Here is a 20,862-nt window from a genome sequence, read left to right as displayed (position 1 = left end):
TCTTCCGTGACGTGGCGATCTTTCATCCCGAATTCACAGGCAGACGTGCTACTCGTGTGATTTTTTATTTATTTTTTCTTGTTCGCTGCGCGCTTGAACGCCCGGGTGACGATATTACGTGAGAACGATTTTGACAATGTCGCTCGATGTCGATTGTTTGAACTATAAATTAAAAATTAAGCAACTAAGTTTCGCATTTTTACCGAACTTCGTATCATGCAATCTACCCCGAAAAGAAACCGGGGGGTGAAATTTCGCATCATCCTGGAAATCGCGGGTAAGATTCATAGGAACTGTACAGCGTCTCCTCTCCTCCGACCACCATTTCTAATAATCCTGCAGACAGCGAAAATCAGCAGCGTCGCTGTTCACTGTTAACAGCATCGTTTATCAGCCATTGACATCAGCGTCGAGGCATGACGTCACATAATGCCGGTCCGTCAGCAGTGAATGCCTCTTGCCTATTCCCATTTCGACTTCGAATGCGTCTCGGTATATACGCATGTATAGCCGAAGAATCGCAGCGTCGTAATCGAGCCATTCGAATTCGAGGCGAAACGGTTGCCGTTCGTTCTCTTCTATTCCTTGGACTGTACATTGTACGTCTCGTGACGTTTTCAAGTAACGGGAATCAATCCCTTAGTTCCTTCGTTTTCGCAGGGAAAGAGAAAATGCAATGGGAGGGGATGACGAAAGCTAGAAATTTTTAGTTTGAACGTAAATCAGGAGATTCATCCGGAGGTGCGATAAACCATTTGCATCGCTGATAAATTTGCAAATCGAATTAAAAGTTCCGCTAAACAATGTTTCGAACCTCGAAACACTGCCGCCCCTCGTATCGTGCGATTAAGGGCACTGTTGTCCTGACGCAAAACGCGTTGAATTCGAAAAGAGGAGGTAAAAAATAAAAAAAAGTAAAAAAAAAATAAAAAAAATAAAAAAACCGTATAAAAAGTAGAAACCTGCAAACGCAAGCGAATTCCCCTACGGTGGAACTTTTTAATATTCTAAATGAACAAGTCGCGGATTGTATTCCCGCGCCGCGGAGACGAGGGCAACTTTTTTTCGTATTGTTTTTTTGTTCAATCCCCGATAAATAGCTTGCCGAATCAAACCCCATATCGAATCAAAGTGTCGTTTATTGATACGAGCGGTCCTAAACGTCGGTCGAACTACGATCGTCGACGTGGTTATAGGGTTGGGGTTTGGTAAGAGTTTGTCCGTCGGTGGGCCGCGGATTACTTTTAGAAAAATTTTTCCGTACGTCTAAGCAGAGATCCAAGATTTAGATTAAGTTGAAATAAAAGTTTCCCTCTTAACCTCGAGTTCGTATCAGTCCGTGGAATAGTTCCCTCGATCCAGTCTATAATACGACGTTTCGTGCTGGCCGATAGGTTTCGTCTTAATTGCATCGCTTCCTTGATGGCCGTCGACCGATTCACTCCGAATAATAACGCCGGAGATATCCAAAGTATCGGAGGACGCCATCTGCCGGCGGAAAACACGCGGCTAATCAGAGAACTCCCCGTATTTAGTTATGAAAATCGCTTTTCAAACCGCATTTAGACTCCGCCTTTTCTCCTATCGATAAAATAAGGTACCAATAGCATCCCGAGAATCATTCCGTCCCTCTATACACGCGCAATTTCCTCCATACGATCAGCTGATCGGTCGGCCTGACGCCATCTTGTACCGCCTCACGCAATCAGTGATATATATTCCTGCTTACTCGATGACCGGTTTCAAATATTTATACCTATCCTTTATAATTTATTAAAATTCTGAGAGAAAAAGTGATATTTATTTATTGATACTCATCAATATATTTTACCTGATAATTGCTATAATAGAGCCGTCAATTGGTAATAATAATAATAACAATAATGAAGAATCGGTGTTATTTTTTTAGTTTCAGATGTACGCGGAGGGCTGCAGTATAAGACCGTGGAAGGATTGGTTTGTGATAAAGTACAGTAGGTTATTTTAATTTCTTTTCCCATCGTCCGTTTTTGTTCAGTTTTTGCAACTTTTCCTTCCCCGACAACGATATAACCGCCTGTGTACGTACTTCAAAAGAAAATATAAATCAGCTTAAAACACAGACAAAAATAGATGCCAGCCTACACACATTCAACTATAAATAAATGAGTACATATATATATGTGTATATATGTATCTTATATGTACGATTAATTAGTGCAATTGGTGCAAAGATGAAAGAGAGAAGAGAAAGAGGAGAAAAGAAAACAACAACAACAACAATGACGAAAAATATTTAACTATATGTTAAATGTAATCTAGGATTCTGTTTTTATAGGTGCTCAAATGGTAGTGGAATTAAATAATATAACGATAACAACAACAACTAAACAAATGAAATAATAATGTTAATGAAAGTAGACGTAAGTAAATAAGGAGTTAAGTTATTGAGTAAGTAGAAAGAAGGAGGGGGGACGGGGGGGGGGGGGGGATTAAATTTGAAAAACTTGGAATAAAATGAAAAACGCGACGCGATGTGAATTTTCTTCAACGCTACGTGGGATCCACTGCACGACGGAATTTCAAATTCCCAAAATAATTTTTTCTCTTCAATCTTCAATATCCGTTGATACTTCATACCTCAAAAAGAGATTAAAAACATGAGCGGGAAAAGAAACCGTCGCATGGATATTCTCGTAATCACCGCGTTAAGTGTTTGAATATTGATTGCAAATGAAGATATTCGTTTGCATTATTGAGATTACCCAAACACTTTGCATACAATAAATTACACATGCACGCGTCGTACAATGTGTGAGACGTACGTATACATGTAAAACCTATCGTTCCATTCGTGGCTCGTGTGGATTTTTATTTTTATTTTACATCATTGGCCTGATAAATTTCTAAAAATATCATTAACAAGCGTACAACGAGCTATTATTGTTTTTTTTTTTTTTTTCTGTTCCCTCCCTTCCCCCCATTTTTATTGTCACCAATGACCACGAACGGTTTTCAAAACTTTATACGATACGTTTACTATTCTATACATACGCCCTAATATATATAATTATTACCAATACGTACATACAATTTAGAGTTAGAAAAATTTAAAATTAAACATATGTGTATATATATATATATGTATATATATATATATATATATATATATATATATGTATATATATATATATATATATATATGTATATATATATATATATATATATGTACCTATATCAATTAGCATAATATACATAACTACTGCCTATGTGTACCTGATGCGTACGTATAGGTTTACACGTTCGTTAGTGTTTTTATTACTTTTTTTTTTCTTCTTATTCCGATTTGGAAGTGGGTCTAAGGGACGGATGCGAAGCTGTAAGTTTAACTGTCTTTTTCCATCGACGAAAAAAAGATTTATCGTGGAGAAAATTATTTTATAAGGAAACACTCTGCCATATGTTAACAATTATGCACATGCTCATATATATGTATATGTAATATATATATATACGTATGTATGCGATTGTACCTATATTGCATATTATGTTTTGAAGATACGAGACGGTGCGAATATCGAATCGCCCCATAATTTACGAGAGGTTCAGCGATCGTGTAAACTGTAGTGAAAAAAGGAAGTGATTTCGATATAGTATATATATAAATATATAATATATTACTAATGTATATTATCGTTATTTTTAATTTTCTGTTTTTTTTTTTTTTGTTCATTAATGATCGTTCATTTATTCGTACGGGTACACAAATCAAGTCAATAATTTTAACTTTTAGACGCTCATTTTTATATAATACATACGTAAATACATATGCGCATGCATAGAAACATATACGTTAATACACGTTATACTTGCAATTATATTATCGTTATTCATCATGCTTCCCTGCATATATTTTTACGGGAAACTGTGGTTTAACTCTAGTTACGCATTTTACATTTTTTTTTTTTTTGTTCATCATTGTTTTAATCAAATCCCCCCCCCCCACGGTTCATAAATACTGACGACGAGACAGGTATCGGTGGAGATCGGCAGGATCAACCTTTCGAAAAATCATTGCAATCGATCCCTCAGAAGTATGACATTATATCATGAAAAGTTCTTGTTATTGTTTAGTGAAAAATGAAAAAATCGAATCCCCAGAGTTCCGTTACCACTTAGGGAAGTTGATAAAAATACTTAAACTATAATGATATAATAATAATCGAAAAAGTCTCGGTATTAAAAACCTCGCGTTATCAAGTTTTGCGTAGTAGTTTCATTTTTATTCTTCAATTTATTTCCATAGCATTGATGAATCTCGCGCATGAGAAATAAGGAAAAAAAAAAGAAAAAAAACGCAGGAAACCAAAAAAATTACGTACGGAGACCAAATAAAGATGAACGAATAACATTTTCACGTTGAAAATATAAGTCTAGGAACCTGCAGACGATAGATGACAGATATAGAAAAAACCGAGAGGGGGGAAGACAGGAAATAATTGGCGTTGAAATCCATGCGTTTAACGTTGGTAAAATTGCAGAGTATATGCGAAGAAGAGTGACGATGATGATGACAATTTTAATGATGATTATACCTGTAGCGTAAAAATATTATAAAGAAAATTTTTTGCGGCATTCGCGTCAATGCAGCATTTAATGCGATATTCAATGTTATGCATACACATATACCCATATAGAGTGTTTGAGAAACGGTGGAACGGCGACGATGAAGAAGAAAAGGGAGGTGAAGAATTGAAAACAATAGAATGAAGTGAATTCCAATAGGTAGACAAAAATTATTTCACCCAATCAACAATGCAAGCAACCTCTTAGAATGGGCGTATCGATTTTGATGCCCGATCTCACCCTGATGTTACGCACGTACATGCATACAACGATCTCTGTTGTCCGAAACTAACCTCATATATACTAAGCTGTCGTGTGTATATATATGTATTTACATCAGTCAGTTGAATTACACACGTGTCTAAACACATATATACACACGTATTATAAGTAGCCTATAATAAGTAGCCTAATAGATAAATCAATAGTTAAGGCTCTGTATGATAAAGAACAATACGGGAGAATATATAATATATATATATTCATATATATACATATATATGCATATATAAAATATGGCATACCATTATACATATAGATAAAAGTGATAGGCACATTATTATTATTATTATTATTATTATTATTATTATTATTATTATTATTATTATTATTATTATTATTATTATTATTTTACTATGATTATTATTATAACTATTACTAGTACTACATCTACTACTACTACTATTATTATTATCATAAATATATAATGAAATGTTAGACGTAATTGAATATTATGATTAGATTAATATTACAAAAAACAAAAAAAAAAAAAATCGATATAATTTTCATTATATACATATATGCATATACATAATAATATAATATACCTTAATTAAAATTATTATATATGATAAATAATTGTGGTGATCACGATTGTAACGTGTGGTGCAGGTGTTATTTTTGACAGTTAATAAAAACAATTTAAAAACGAAGAAAAGTAAGAAAACGAAACACTGTAACACGATTCACGGTAGTGATGATTGAACGAGTAACAAAATAATGCTAATTCTTTTCCTCCATCAACATTCATGCACTCACTTTAAATTTTCACTTTTATCTCTATTTGTTTCTCTATACTTTTTTCTCACACCTTTTACAAACTGATGTACAAGTACTACATACACACAAGGTTATCTGTAACACATACATACATATTATATACCATGTATATTAGGGTGATCCTTACTTAGGGTGTTGATGATTTTTTTTCAGACCACCCCCCCAAATCGACTATAAATAATTTAAAAACAATTTCCTAATTCTTTCAGATTTTTATATCAATTCTAACCCGTGCCCGTAAATGGATGGATATCGCCATTTAAAATACACTTGTTTCAGATACAATCTCAGCATATATTTCATTGTAAGAGTGACGATGTTCGAATCAATCTGTAATTGCGAAGATTTAGTGAGCATTAGTAGTACTATCTGAGAAAAAATTCATATCATCATACCGACCAATTTCGACGAATTGCACGCCGTAGAAATTTGACGTTTTCTTTTTATTTATAAGAAATGCAACTGTCTATATTACCTGGTATGATGATGTGAATTTTTTGTCAGATAGTAGCACTAATGCTCATTAGAATCTCACATTCATGGATTTTTTCGAACATTATTACTCTTACAGAAAAAAATATATAATAAGAACGTGTCCGAAACACGTGTATTTTAAATTGGGAAATCCTTCCTCTTACAGGCATAGGTTACAGTTGACATAAAAATTTGAAAAAAATTGTGAATTGTTTTTGAATTATTTATAGTTGATTTGGTGGGGTGATCCGGAATAAATTCGTCAACATTCTAAATGAGGACCACCCTAATATACATATATATATATATATGTGTATGTGTGCGTGTACACTATACATATATTATCTAACTTTTGTGGTAGCTCCGGTTCTTTGTTACAGCCTGTTCAATATGTAGGATAAGCGTTGAATTTGAGCTCTAGGATTGTTTTGCTCCGCGAAAGTTGGCAATCAAAAAAAAAAAAAAAAAATTAAAAAAATTATGAAAAATTTAATCTGACGTCAATATAGCACTATTTAGCGAACGATAACTGTTATTATTGTAACGGTGCGTTAATAGCGACGGTGAGTTTTTAGCGCGGATATTCAAGGAATCAAAGAATTACAAATAATTGATTGAATAAACGTTCGGTAAGTTTTACCGAGTTAACATAAATTTGGTATCTGTATAATACGTAAAAATGCACGATGTGAAATATGGTATGCATCAATTTTATCAAATAATACGAACAAGAGTAGGTATTGATATTATTCCAAACCGAGACGTTAATTGTTATTATTATTGTTATTGTCGCGTGAGAAGCCGTTTAATATGTTCGTTTGAAAAAAATTTACAGACAAAACGCTCCTTCATTTCCCGTTTCTGCACGATCTTTTTCCATCGTAGTTGGACAAATCATATGCAATTTCAGTTGTACAAATATAAATATAGATATGTTTTTCACACGCCTGAATTAGCACGCGTATAACAATACGTGTGGCCTTAGACTGCACGCATTGAAATTGATTCTAGTAAACTAGTCGAAGAAGTTGAGAAAAAAAAATATACAAATTAGAGAGACAAAAAAATCGCAATACTGTATAAGAATATTCTTAAAAGTATTGAAAATCATTATAAACAAGAAAAACTACCAAATACCTCGTAGCTAGAAATTCGAAGCAGGAATAACTTGTCGGTAGTCATAGTAATACAGTTACACGTGAACAAGAATGCGTACGCGCGTAATTTGGATAAGTATGTTATTAACACGTCATGTTATAATGAGAAAAAGTAATCGTTGAGTTTTTACACGCAACGTAGTTACCGGGGGAAGAGGGAAAGATAAAATTAAATAGAACAAGCGTACGTTTCCAAACATATAATTATAAACGATCCGAATGTAATGAAATTATATTACATATACGTATTCTGACGTACGCTCGCTGCATTGACGCGAATTACATTCCATATTTAGTCGCGTACTTTTTAATTTCCTTTGGCCTTGTTCAGTTAGTTTATTGTTATCTTGTTTTTTATACTTTATCTCCATCTGCAACGGCTAGGGCCCGCAGTAATCTCAGGCAAGTTGAAGATGATCGATTCTTGGAATCTGGGTGAAAATTCGAGACGGCCGCATCTTTGAATTTCACGCAGTGTTGAACATATGAATATATGAATAAATAAGTATATACATGTAATACGGCTTAGTGAAAGATTAGCTAAAATTCAACAAAGTTGATGTGAAAAAAATACATGTACCTATATTACGTATATCATTATTACATTATTCTGCATGTGACGAATGAAGATAACTGCAAAAGAAAAACTAAAATGAGAAACAAAAACACAGTGCATACGTCACACAATATTATACTGTTAATAAGAGAGTTGAGAAAAGAAAAAATGAATCACCAGTAGGCTGACAGCAAACGAAAGGCGAACATAGCGAAGAATATTAAAACCATGTACACATTAAATGTTAAGCACAATTTTTAACATGGAATATAAAATATATACAATACATATATATGTACACTCATACATAGATATATGTGTGCGTACATACCTATGGTTTTATTCGCTTCTGTTTCAGCTGAATAGCACAAGAAAAAAAAAATGATATGAAATAAAATACGTTTTACTTCACTGAGCCTTTCACGTTTCGCGCGTCACTAATCGACTCATCCTGTTGCGATGAAGGAAGAAGGAATTTTTCTTTGCACAATTCATTATTCTTGATACTCGAGTTGATTTATCTTATTGTTAGCGGCGAAGTTCACCGAGCAAATATCGCGACACTTGAACGTGGATTATTATATCGTATAGCACATGGCATATGGATTATGTACATTCGTACTAACCGAGATACATTGCGAAGAGAGGGAAATTATTACGACGGAGGAAGAGGAAAAAAAGGAGTGGGAGGAAAAAAGGCAGTAGATAGATGCAGTTTCGAAATATCTTTCCCTGCGTGCGAATCATTAGTCAATGTCGACGAGAAGAATGGCGCATCCTAGCATCTTCCGCGCTCGACGGGGAGGTTCGCAGGGCTCTGGAAGGGTCGGGCTTCCGAGGTTGAATCGGACAGGAAGGAACAGCCTTAAAATAGAACTAAGTGCAAGGGTAGAAAGCAGCTCTCTCTCTCTCTCTCTCTCTCTCTCTCTCTCTCTCTCTCTCTCTCTCCTTCTATCTCTGTCGTATCTCGTTGTACGACGCGTACAATATTTGCACATCGAGAAAAAGGATCGGGTGCAGGTTGACTTATCAAGATTTTCCATGATTCGATGGAACCTCTTCTTCCGCGAGCCTCCGGCAAAAATTGCGACGCTTATCGAGCTATGGTAGGAATAAAGAACGGGGCCGCGGAAAAGCGTGGTTCGCTTAAGATTGTAGTTGAACTTTTAAGCGGTGCGCGCGCCTATGACGAGCGCACACTGTACCAATTGGCGCGAGACTTTACCGAACTTCTTGTTAAAATAGCCCGGTTATTATACGTTTTTATGCGAAGCAGTGCAAGGATATTTGCGATATCGGGTTAAGGTAGGTATCTTGAGGTACGTACATCAAAAGTGGAAAATAGTCTCGAGAGTTTCACGGAGGGTGAAAATCGCTCAGTAGTTCGGGAATCAAGGGGAGGCGAAGCGGCGGACGAAGTGAAAAGATTTCTTTCCGTGTAACAACAAGGAGCCAAAATTAATATGCAACACGATTGATTAATGTGTCGAGGATGAACGAGCGGTTGTTCACGAATTACGTGAGAAGAGGGGAGAGATGGAGGAGCGCAGTTATGCAGTTTCCCAGGATCTGATATTCTGCAGGATGCGCGGGGAAACTGCCTGATTGTTTGACGTTTGTATCAGATACGCGTGCTCATTATTTCCTCCCGTAGTCCAGGGAAATAACTGTGATTTAGGAAAAAAGAGGCGAGCAAGTTTATACGCACATTCGGATTGCACCGGCTGACCCCTTGTGACAAAGTTGGAGAGGCGGCCGCGCTCAGTCGTACTTAAAATGCAAATTTCTTTCTCATGAGAACTTCTCAATACACGCGAAAAGGGCTTCCCTGGCGATGGGCGGGCAGAGGTGGGGGGGGATTTCTTCCAATTTAATTAGGGCTTCTGCTGGTTCGCCGCGGCGCTGACGTGTGTGCCAGTGCAACGCGGCGCCGTCGGCTCATGGAAATTCTTAATTAAATTCTCACCGCCGCTTTCTCGCCCGGTCCGTATACGTATATACCGTTGAAAAGAAAAGATCGCCGAGTTTTTTCATTCGCGAGTTAACCCCATGGACCTGCGGCAACGCCCGTGAGCTCCAACTTCGCTGTCGGGAACTTTGGATTGGGTCTTGTCCACCTTCGGGAACTTGCCGACTGTTTTTTATAATATTACACTGAGCTAGACGCGCCTTTGCTGAAACAATGTACCGCGTATACACGGGGTTGTATACACCGTAATTTACGAGAGAAAAGTCCGCTCCAAACTGATTCCTGGATCGTCGTAGGTATCGTTTTTGTATCAACGACTATCCGAGCACACTTTCCGGCAGCAAAATGCATGCGGGACTTCAAGAGGGCCGTATTTGTTGATGAAAGCAGATCTGTATCATATTTTTTGTTGAGATCAGTTCAGCGTGTACTAAAATAGCGGCCTAGATAGCTTATACTCTCAGTTTCTATATCTTCATATCTGCATTGCCATTACGTACCGAAAACAATCAGCTGATTGCACTTCGCCATGTTGCTCATTCAAATTCAAGGGATAAATTTAAAGTATCTTATGAACAAAAGGATTGCATTCACAGTTTGTAAATATGGAAGGCGGTGAGTAGATTTTGATCTGTATGAAGTATTTTGAAGCGGTGTTAATTATGATTCACAAGTTGAATGAACATTTGTTATCGATTTCGGTACAATTTCCTCGTAAATTTATTTCTCTCGTTGACAAGGCTATTATAGATTCGAAAGGTGTTATTTAGTATTTTACGTGAAAATGAAGAAGAATCCGAACATCTTGACAGAGCTGTGAACCTTGATAGTTTTTATGATAATAGTGAAGATAAAACGGTAACATTCTCGGAATCAAAGAAATGTGCAGATGGCGGAAACTATAAGATCACAGGGTTCTGAGGACTATCATTATTATGTTTATTTTCAGTAATGTTACGTCTTCAAAAATATTATTAGCGCTGCTTATGACTAATTATACTACGCGCGGTACTTTAAACGCTGCTTACGCTTACAAAATTGAAAGCCAATTTAATGGTGACCGAAAATCGTTTTTTGTCGCTCAGAATATTGTGCCAGAGAGGAGCACATTCTTGACTTAGGAGCGCCCTCTACAAGTAAATGGATGTCGGCAACCGACTCATACTTTGCCGTATTGAGCATCACGAAAACAATGGATAATACAGTGCACGTTTATCATACCGAAGTGCCACGAGAGTGATAGAAACTGAGCAAATCACAAACATGGAAAAATGATATTACTGCATCATGGATAAGAAACTTACAAGTTTTTTAAGCTTAACTGCAAAATATTATCTATCAGTTACTAGTACATCTTCATCGAAAGGCTGAATATGGGTTAACGCTGAGGATTAATCATTCCCAGTCAATCGCATCGAAAAGAAATACGATATATTTAGACAGCCTGGCAAAGGATACTTCACACAGTGGTATACAGATGCGTAACCGGTAGCATTATCTTATCATTTTAATTCTATATTCATACATTAAGAAAATACAAGACTTGTGATTTTTCTCTTACCGTTGATTCATTTTTGCGCCCATTTTATTAGGCCGAAAGCCGTTGGGCATTCGAATCCGCGCCTGACGCTGCAAGTAACGGCAATCCTCTACACACGGGTCGTATTCTGCACATTTGCCGGGCGCAGCTCGACATCTCCCTTCGACCGAGCGGCAAGCATTGCGCGCGGCGCAGTTATTCGCTTTCCAACAGCTGGAGCGGAGCTACGTGCGGCATATTTTTCTGACTCTTCTTATTTAGAATTCGGAATCTGCGAATGCATTTGTATCTGAATTTCTTTTTGGGGATTGGTACCGTCATCCTTTATTTCCACACCTCTTACGAAAAAGTAAGCTGTTTCGGCTTTCGCCCTGAAAAATAGCACGTTTCGGTTATCCCCGTGAAAATTATCACGTCTCGATTAGTGCAATAAGGATTTTATAGATGTTTTAAATTTGTTGCAAATTTTTTATCAATACAAATATCAATCGGTCTTATTACATTTATATCAAGTAGTCCTTACCTAAACTGTACGTAATCTTTCTACAAGAGTGTAACAACTATTGTATCTTATTGGAGATGCCTAAATCGGTCTTTTTGAATTTTCATACCCAACAATAGGGTCCACCTTTGTAATAAGGCCGTTGATAGGTGTAAAGGGGAGTATTTTTAGTGCAAATCACGTACCCCGACCACTGATCTACGTTCGTGCTGTCAAAATGCACGTCGCGCTCTTGCAATGAATCCACCCCGGGTAACATGGGATATCGGTATATATTCGTGTGTATTTAGATTCGGCAAGTATGCATTTTTAATTGGATGGCATACATTTTTAATATATTGGCACGCGCTTGTGTGAAATATCCTACACCAAACAGAAGTGCTTTGAATTTTTCTCGGTAAAAATAATGACAGTAAATTCAGTTCAAACTAGAGAATTATACGCTATTCCATTGAGCCAGAGTGTGGCCATGCGTCGATACGATCTCTAAGCAAATCAGTTTCTAAGTAGATTATTTTTTGAAAAATAATCTCAAAGAAATTACGATAACATTGACAAAGTTTTGCCATCAATTTGGAGCTACGTGGAATTTGTTAATTATTTATTCGTGATACGATAGCAGCATTCGTTCATGGCTGTGATTTATTCAGTTTCATCCACTAAAATGGTACCTAGCTATACTGAATATGTTGCAAATTATCTATCGTTGAAATTATGACTCAGTGAAATTATTTTGAGAAACTTATTCCGTGTTAGAGGTCCAATGAATAACAGAGATATGATGATGAAAGTGTGGATGAAAGTGTTTGCCACGGCCCTCTATAAAGAATTGAAGGCGACGCGAATTTTTCGGTGGTGGAAGATGACCGCTTTCTCTTGATTCTAAGGATTGACAGAGGAGAAATGTGTTTCCAATAGTATTGGGGTTCAAGATAGAAAAAAAAGAACAATTTTATGAACCAACATGACATGAGAAATCTGATGACTATATAGGAACCATATTAAACAATATACATTGCATTGATCAGAATATAAACACTGTCGTATAAGATATCCAGATGTTATTATTGTAGTTTGTACTCGCCGGTTGAGTTTCGGCCTCTGTACAAGTGCGATGCATCTCTGCAGGATATAAGGTATATAATACCTACATCAATATTTCCGTATTTATTCCATGTCGTTTAAGGAGTTAGTCCTACGATGCTCCACAGACCTCTTTTGCAATCCTTAAGGTTCTATAAGTCTCGAGCGGGTCCTTTATTATTAGTTCTGAGTCGACACGATTTTCTCTCCAAAATAGAAGAAGGTTAACCACTTTAAATGTTTCAGTCGTTATTAAGATGATTTTGAGGGACAATTGTATAAACGTAATTTTGCAAGAGAAATCGATTAGGCACAGTCCCACTTCAATGCGAGAAACGGATCGAGAGTTGAAGCCAACAAACGAGAGATTTCCTTCGTCATTTTTCTACTGCTGATGTTTCCTTGTTAATTTCTACGCTATTGATCCCACGCTCTTTTCTGTGCGTTTTCTGAGTTCTTAAAGGTCCAATTAGTCAGAAATTAATGGTACAAATGAAATCTGAGACCAAAAGTTTTTGTAGCCAATAACGGTTTGTCTAAACCCTTTGCATTTTGGGTAAAGATTTCAGCGTTTTTGGAAAGTGCTGAAATCAATTGATTGATGCACTATTCCGACGTAATTTTGCGAGAGTAGCGTAATTTAACGCAGTGTCCTGATTTAAAGACCTAAAAAGGTGATTGTCGGCGATTTTTTTTTTTTTGATAGAAAGAGAAAGAACGAAGCTTCTTAAAACTTCCGAGTGTATTTGAACACACATCTGAGAGATACGAGCAAAAATTTTTATCTTCCAACTGTCGCAGAACGGTAGCGTTATTAGCTAACCCCCTGAAGAATATATCTTTAGTCAACGGCTGACCATCGAAGGGCCTAGCCGCTTGAGTCTGGAATCGGCAAGCAAGGTAAATAATCATCATACATCATACATCATATCACCATACATCATACATCATTATGCATATACATACATAGTATTAATGTTCGAAATCAAATTTTGGATGTCGAATGTTCGAATGTTCACAAAGTGACGTCACCCAAAATTTTTTTCCTTTGACGTCATCGATCTATAACGACGAAAATCAGCTAGCCGAATTCCTCAGTCCGGAAACAACCGCGCAGTAGAGCGGACGTATGAGAACCGCGCTCCGCAGATTTCGAGTACCGGTTTCTCTACCTCCTGATCCTACGCTCCGAATCCGCTTCCTGGTGCAACTCGAATTCCAGGACAAGCGCTCCGTAGTTTCTGAGCTCAACGTCTACTACCTGGTGAAACTCGACTTCCAGGACAAGCGCTCCGTGGTTCCTACATTTCAGGTCCGCTACCTGGTGAATCTCGACTTCCAGAAAAAGCGCTCCGTAGTTTCTGCACTCCAGGTCCGCCAGCTGGTGAAAATCGACTTCCAGGACAAGCGGTCCGTAGTTTTGGCTGTCCAGGTCCTTGACCTGGTGACTATTGACTTCCAGGACTAATCTTTGATAGTTCTGGCTCTCCAGGTCCTTGACCTGATGACTTTTGACCTTCCGGACTAATTTTCAAGTTTACAAGTTTGATTATTGAAAACGTCATGTTTTGCACTATTAAACCAATATACGTGCTTCAGATAACATTTTGAATCCGAAAAAAACCGAACGACCAGGATCAACAAATTGCAATTGGTGAGTAGTTGGCATAGTATAAATAGGAATATACCTATGACAATAACGTCGTTCAATCAGAGCTAAAATTGCCGTGCGTCGTATTTCAAATCTGTAAGCACTGAGCTGATTATTCTGTGGTATTTTTTGATAAAATTTATTGTCATGAAATCACAATACGTTATACTTACATACATGTGTAAACGTGATTTGTAGCATCACGTAGCAGAAATCTTGCGGGCAGGTTTTAAAGCTAGTTATTTTTAATACGAGCATCATTTTATTATCGATGTACCAAAACAACCCATAAACCCGTGATATCATATTAATTGTCGAGCTCAAATGCTAAAACTAACGATTTTTACTGAGAAAATTCTGAACGAAAATGAATGTGATTTAACGTTTTTATCTGAGTTTTTTAGTTCATCGGTGATAATAATATATGTCAATTCAAAGTAATACAAGTTTTTCCAACTTAAAACTAATAAAAAAAGTATTTGCAGTCGTCAATGAGTCAAGGACGCTTAGACGGACTGGAAAGTGCATCGATTGAAAATGATATTTTTCATGAACCAGATCTTGACGAAGTAATTCAAGACTTTACAGCCTTCAAAGCGAGAAGGTTCACATGATTTTACGACTACGCTAGAATTATACAATCTGTTGGTGTTATTGTAAAATTCTCTTGTTTTTAGCAATCATTTGTACCTTTGATTATCATATATCTTGAGTAAATGATTATGGGATTCAAATAATTGATTGTTCTATGTGTGCACTTACATAGGGGCGGCTTTTTATTACTTTACACGCATAAAAAATAGCCTTCGAACCGGCGCTACTCGGCTTATTATTCTGTTATCTCACATGTTAATCCAATCTCATCAAACTGCTTAATGACAAAATATACATTATAAAATTTGTGTATACACTTAATTTTATTGGATCACTTGACAAGGTGGATTTAATTCCCGTCCGCATTATGTATTGAGATTAGGTTGCGAATTAAATTCAAAGCGTTTTTACTAATCTATATTGTCTTTGATTATGACAGGACATCTTTTCTTCTCGCAAGATAAAATAACTCAGGCTGGTCTCTTTGGCGAGCATCACTTCGTGACAGACAATAATCATGTTTGTATGTAAAATTGGCTCGCGCTCGTGCTGTTATATAGCAGCCGCGTGTCTGCTGGTGGCTCTTTTGCTAATCGCTTTCCTAACAATCTTTGGTGTTATTCCAATTAAAAATGGGGACATTCCCGCTGGCGAGGATTGGATGCGTCCGGAAACGACGATACCTCAAGGAAGACTCAGAGGTATAAATATGGCCACACACCTTGGCAGAAGATTCTCTGCCTTCATTGGAGTTCCGTTTGCCGAGCCACCGATTGGAGATCTTAGGTTTGTAGGAATAATTCAGAGTTAAAATTCATCTATCGCTGCATAGGTGGTGCAGAAAACGTGGCCCGGACACCCGGACTGAGTTCAAACCTCAACTCGCCGATTGGGAGCCTGAACGACGTTAACCGCGTTACAATTTCTGCGAGCTATCGCTTAGGACCTCATCGACAAGCTGGGAATTTGAACTCAAGTCCTCCCCTTCCGAAGTCTCGCACGTTAGGAGCTAAGCTACTACTTACAATAGTAATATACGGTATCCATAGTAAACTGTTACCGGTACTTATGATGATAATGTGATTGATTGGGCAAACTTTGGTTCATATCATCCAAAGATACAAGCAGTTAATATACATCAACACGAGTTGATAATGCAGTGGGGACTTTTTACCCTCCCAAGCTCATACCGTGCATTTTTTTCTTGTTCAAAATGCATGGTATGAGCTCGGGAGGGTAAAAAGTCCTCACTTTATTGATATGATTTTTTTCTCTTAGTAGGAAGATATTGTCTGAACAAATAAACAATCGAGGATCCGCATACACGAACTGAAACCACATTGTTTTGCCCACATTTACGTACTTTGCTTTTACACATCTCGATTGCTTTAAGAGTCCGCTAAAACATCGGTAATATCAGCTCTCGACAGATTTTCTTTGGGTTGATCTGCATCGATCACAACTCGTGGCACTGAAATACATAATTGAATGTATTCCAGAGAATAACATGTTCAAAATCTATGACGAAGAATTGGCGGAACTATCTAGCCTCATGTTGACCGAAAAATCACCCATCATTGGGAGTTTAATCGTCATAAAAATACGGAAAAATTAATTTTCCCTATTATTCCAATTCAGGTTTAAACAAGCTGTACCAGCGGGTCCTTGGAACGGGACTCTAGATACCGGCCGCATGCCTAACGCATGTATTCAGAACGAGCAAAAGCTCATGGGAGATGAGGACTGCCTTTATCTTAATGTCTATACGCCGAAGGTATATCGCAATCGTATTGAATATATTTTGATAGATGGAGGAAGTTATAGTTTTACCATCATCGTTTCAAATTTTTTATCTCGAGAAATGTACTAGCCGTACCAAGAGATTCAAGTATTTTCAATTGAAAGTACAGACATTTTGAAATTCACTTGATTTCAGTACCGAAACACCAGTTTAGGCTATCGTCTGATCCAACAGCGAACAAATTTAGCTCTGTTCATTTTACATAGGATTCGAGTACTGTCAAACATATTCAGGCAATGTGGAATTGATTTTATTGTTCTGCTTTGTTTTCATTCGAATATCACCCTCTTGTTGGTTGACTTGTTTTATGTCAGTGGCATCTTCATTGCTTCACAAACAAACTTTCGCTCACAGATGTTTGAAGATTATAGCGTGTGTCGGACGCGCGGATGGGCGATTTCATATACATCAGTGGCGATATCTGTTCGTGTGATTACAGCGCATGCTTATTCATTAGAAATCGCCCACTTTCCGCACTAGCAACGCAATATACTAATTGTCACACAGCTGGGTACAAAATACAGCATATTTTTAGTGCTTTAGATTGGATAAGAAATCTCTGTGATTACATCGCGAAGGTTGATTTCGAGAAATAAACAGATACTTGACCATTTGAATTTAACCATACCTACAGTTCTTTATCGTACTCGAAATATTTTGGTTCGAACAACGCTCGAGAAACAGAAAATTTAGATCACATTGGAAAATTTTCTACGGAGTTCAAACCTCTGATATCATCTTCTTTTTTACACACAATGAATCAAACTGTTGTAGAACATTACCAAATTCGAAGTCATGAAGTTTTCGTCCATCGATCTTGGTTTCTCCTCGCTGTTCCTAGCTCCTTAGGCTGCGTACAGACTAGAGCATTTTTGCGCGCAATATACTCAAGTTTGGACGTGGGTTCAGAAATGTTTATGCTGTCAGCCTGCAACATTGCGATACACGTATAGAAGAAATCAGTAAATGAAGTGCAAAAAACAACTGTTCTCGCTTTATGACGCATAGTTTATAGTTTATTGTTGGTGCACATATTTGATTTGCTATCATTTCTTACTTTATAACATGAAAAATTGAATAAGATGGGTGCACGGTGTTTATTCAGAATCACGGTCTACGGTCGGCTTACATTAATGAATTCTCAAATGAGAAAGCAAATAATTCCTTTTTCACCATTTCTACCGCATAGCTTCCTAGTAGCCAAAATGCTACGTTACTGCCAGTGATGGTCTACATCTATGGTGGACAATTCAGGTTTGGAACGAGCACTCCTGACCGATGGAGTCCGGAATTTCTTCTTAATAAGGACGTGGTTCTCGTAGTTCCGAACTATCGTTTCGGAATACTCGGATTTTTGAGTACCGGCGACGAAGTATCGCCTGGAAATAATTTACTAAAAGATATAGCTGAGGCTTTGAGATGGACCCAACGAAATATCAAGTATTTCGGTGGTGATCCAAATCAAGTAACTATCTTCGGTGGAAGTTCAGGCGCTGCCAGCGTTCGCCTTTTAACCTTATCTCCTTTAACAAAAGGTGAGCAGAGTTGCTTAGTCGAATTGAAATACACCTATGGTATTTAGTGATCATCGTTCGGTGGTAAATGTACCCGACTTAATAAGCGAAGCTAATGCTTTTAATTGTAAGAGAGATCAATAATGGCATTGAATTAGTTTCCACTAAATAGATATTAAATACTTGGCATTTTAACTTGACAAATAACTACACACTTTTTTCAGGACTCTTTCACCAATTCATGACACACAGTACACCGCAACTCTATCCTCCTGTTCCTGAACCGTATTCGGTGGCCGCCACGCGTGCCACGAAGTTGGGCGAATACCTTGGTTGTCCAACCAACACGTCAACCACCCTTGTTAACTGTCTCAGGACTTTCAATGGATCATACTTGTACGAAACAGACGTGCTGTTGAGGGATGTAAGGATGGCCAGCCCTACTGTTTGGTATCCTGTAGTCGAACCTGACGTAGAAGGTGCACTTATTACGGATACTCCAGCGAATATCATTGCCAATGGAGAACAGCATGATTTGCCGTGGGTGGCCCTTGTAACTAAGGAAGAAGGAATTGTTGTAACTGCAGGCAAGTATGGGTGGATCAACGTGAAGTAACGAATATTCCTATAGGTGTCTATATCGCACAGAGATGTCAGGTAACATACCAGGCTCTGCATATTTGAAGAAACTTTATCGGTAGTCATTTTTTCTTGGTGAATGATTTTTTCTGAAACTTGTACTTGTTCTTCATTTCAGTGTACTATGATCGGCCAGACTTGTTCCAGCAAGTTTTAGACAACATTGACTCTCACCTAATCAGCTTCTTGAGACACGACGTTTGGTCAGCCGATGTCGATGCCCAAACTGCTGCTCTGAAGTCTCGTTACTTGAACGATCTAACTGCCGACAGAAAATTGGTGAGAACTGGAACAACTGACGACAGAAGTTCAAGTTCCATTAATTATGGTGTGATTGATGTTGCTTTCAGCTACTGCACAATTTGACTGACATCATAACCGATTACGAGTTCACCTACCCTATTTACAACGAGGTCAAACAACATGCAAACAACACTGCTTACAAGAGTCCCGCATACCTTTGCACTTTTGACTACCAAGGCACTTTCAGCTATAGCTATAAGTTTAGTGATGGTAACACGGAGAATTGGGGCGCGGCGCACGGAGACGAGCTGATTTACCTCCTTCCTGGACCAGGGGAAATGTTTGCGCCACCAGGCTCTGAATTTAGTGAGACTGACATGAAAGTGACCGACGCTATGGTGGAGCTATGGACATCGTTTGCTATCAATGGGTGAGTATCAGGCTATGAATCATATCAGAAGACATCACGTCACAACCGCTTGTGTATCGACAATATTTGACGATATAACACATTTTCAGGTTGCCGAATACTGCAGCTCTCAATGACAACGCGATTTGGGAACCATTCTCATCAGACGAAAAATATCTTCAGATCGGTAATGACAGCGATCCTGGAATTCAGGTTAAAAGTGGTTTTCACGAAGAGCGAATGCAGTTTTGGGAAAGTTTCTTTGCTGCTAAAAAGTAGATTTAGTTTGAACTGCGGTTCCCAATCAGAATTCGTACTCTCTGTTTTGAAATAGTTTTTTGTGACTTGCCCGTCGGAGAAAGTGAAAGAGATGTAGGAATAAATATTTGATGCCTATCTTAGAACGCAATGTACAGAACTTGGTTTCAATACCTGATAATGATAATATTATCGCATGATGCGTATTGGCAGTAAATTTTTTATTAATCCATCACCCACATGTCATAACAGCGTACGGTATCATTGTCAGTGTTCCATTGAGTAATATCAACCTGTGCCCTGGGATGTTTATTTGTGGCATTGAAAGTATGGCTCGGTCGTTTTCAGTTATAGTGAGCATCGATTTTATTCAAGGTATTTGAATTCGTGTCTGAAAAAAAGGATTACCATGTCAGTATTACGTGTTTTTGAAATTTTTGGATGTAGTCTGAAAAAAAGCTGAAACGTATTTAGAATATAAAAATAGTGAAACGATTAGTCAAACTTACAGCGCGCTCTCTGTCGAAAATCTGCAAGACTGATGCCCAGCGGATTTCCGTCAGTGAGTGCCGGCAGTGCACAGCGAGTCAGTCGGAAACTTTGACGTATAACACTCGATTTCTCTCGCTGTCCCAATGCGCTGCGATCAACGCATCAGGAGTTACAGCCAAAAAATGAGAACCAGTGTTTTCACCATATTTCAGCAGGTGCTTTTTCCTTCATATTTTCTCTCCCGTTGATCTGACGCTATTTTCGCTGCGTTTTCTGAGTTCCTGGGGGTCCGCTCAATCAGGAAAGGGTCATACAA

General features: G+C 37.8%; 2 protein-coding genes across 2 annotated transcripts in view; both read left to right on the top strand.

Annotated features, from left to right (window-relative positions):
• Positions 1–2,647, top strand: part of LOC124181735 (forkhead box protein O) — a 118,525-nt gene extending 115,878 nt beyond the window's left edge. The window contains exon 8 of the mRNA XM_046568570.1: positions 1,910–2,647. The gene's annotated coding sequence lies outside the window, so the exon portion shown is untranslated. The remainder of the gene's footprint in view (positions 1–1,909) is intronic.
• A 13,014-nt stretch (positions 2,648–15,661) lies between these two features.
• Positions 15,662–20,432, top strand: LOC124181734 (esterase E4-like). Its single transcript, XM_046568569.1, has 7 exons — positions 15,662–15,976; positions 16,829–16,964; positions 18,181–18,526; positions 18,730–19,092; positions 19,263–19,423; positions 19,495–19,817; positions 19,907–20,432. Exons 1-7 carry the CDS (start codon positions 15,708–15,710, stop codon positions 20,073–20,075), a joined length of 1,767 nt encoding a protein of 588 aa, XP_046424525.1. The 5' UTR covers positions 15,662–15,707; the 3' UTR covers positions 20,076–20,432.
• The last annotated feature ends 430 nt before the right edge of the window (positions 20,433–20,862 follow it).

The sequence above is a fragment of the Neodiprion fabricii genome, chromosome 4, assembly GCF_021155785.1.
Source record: "Neodiprion fabricii isolate iyNeoFabr1 chromosome 4, iyNeoFabr1.1, whole genome shotgun sequence".
Lineage (NCBI taxonomy): Eukaryota > Metazoa > Arthropoda > Insecta > Hymenoptera > Diprionidae > Neodiprion > Neodiprion fabricii.
The sequence above is the reverse complement of the archived record's forward strand: the minus strand, read 5'-3'. Positions and strand labels throughout refer to the sequence as shown.

Coding starts and splice junctions, on each gene's coding strand:
- LOC124181734 (XM_046568569.1), top strand. CDS start 15,708: ATGTTTGTATGTAAAATTGGCTCGCGCTCGTGCTGTTATATAGCAGCC. Junction 16,965..18,180: donor TTAATGTCTATACGCCGAAG/GTATATCGCAAT, acceptor TCTACCGCATAG/CTTCCTAGTAGCCAAAATGC. Junction 19,093..19,262: donor AGGAATTGTTGTAACTGCAG/GCAAGTATGGGT, acceptor TCTTCATTTCAG/TGTACTATGATCGGCCAGAC.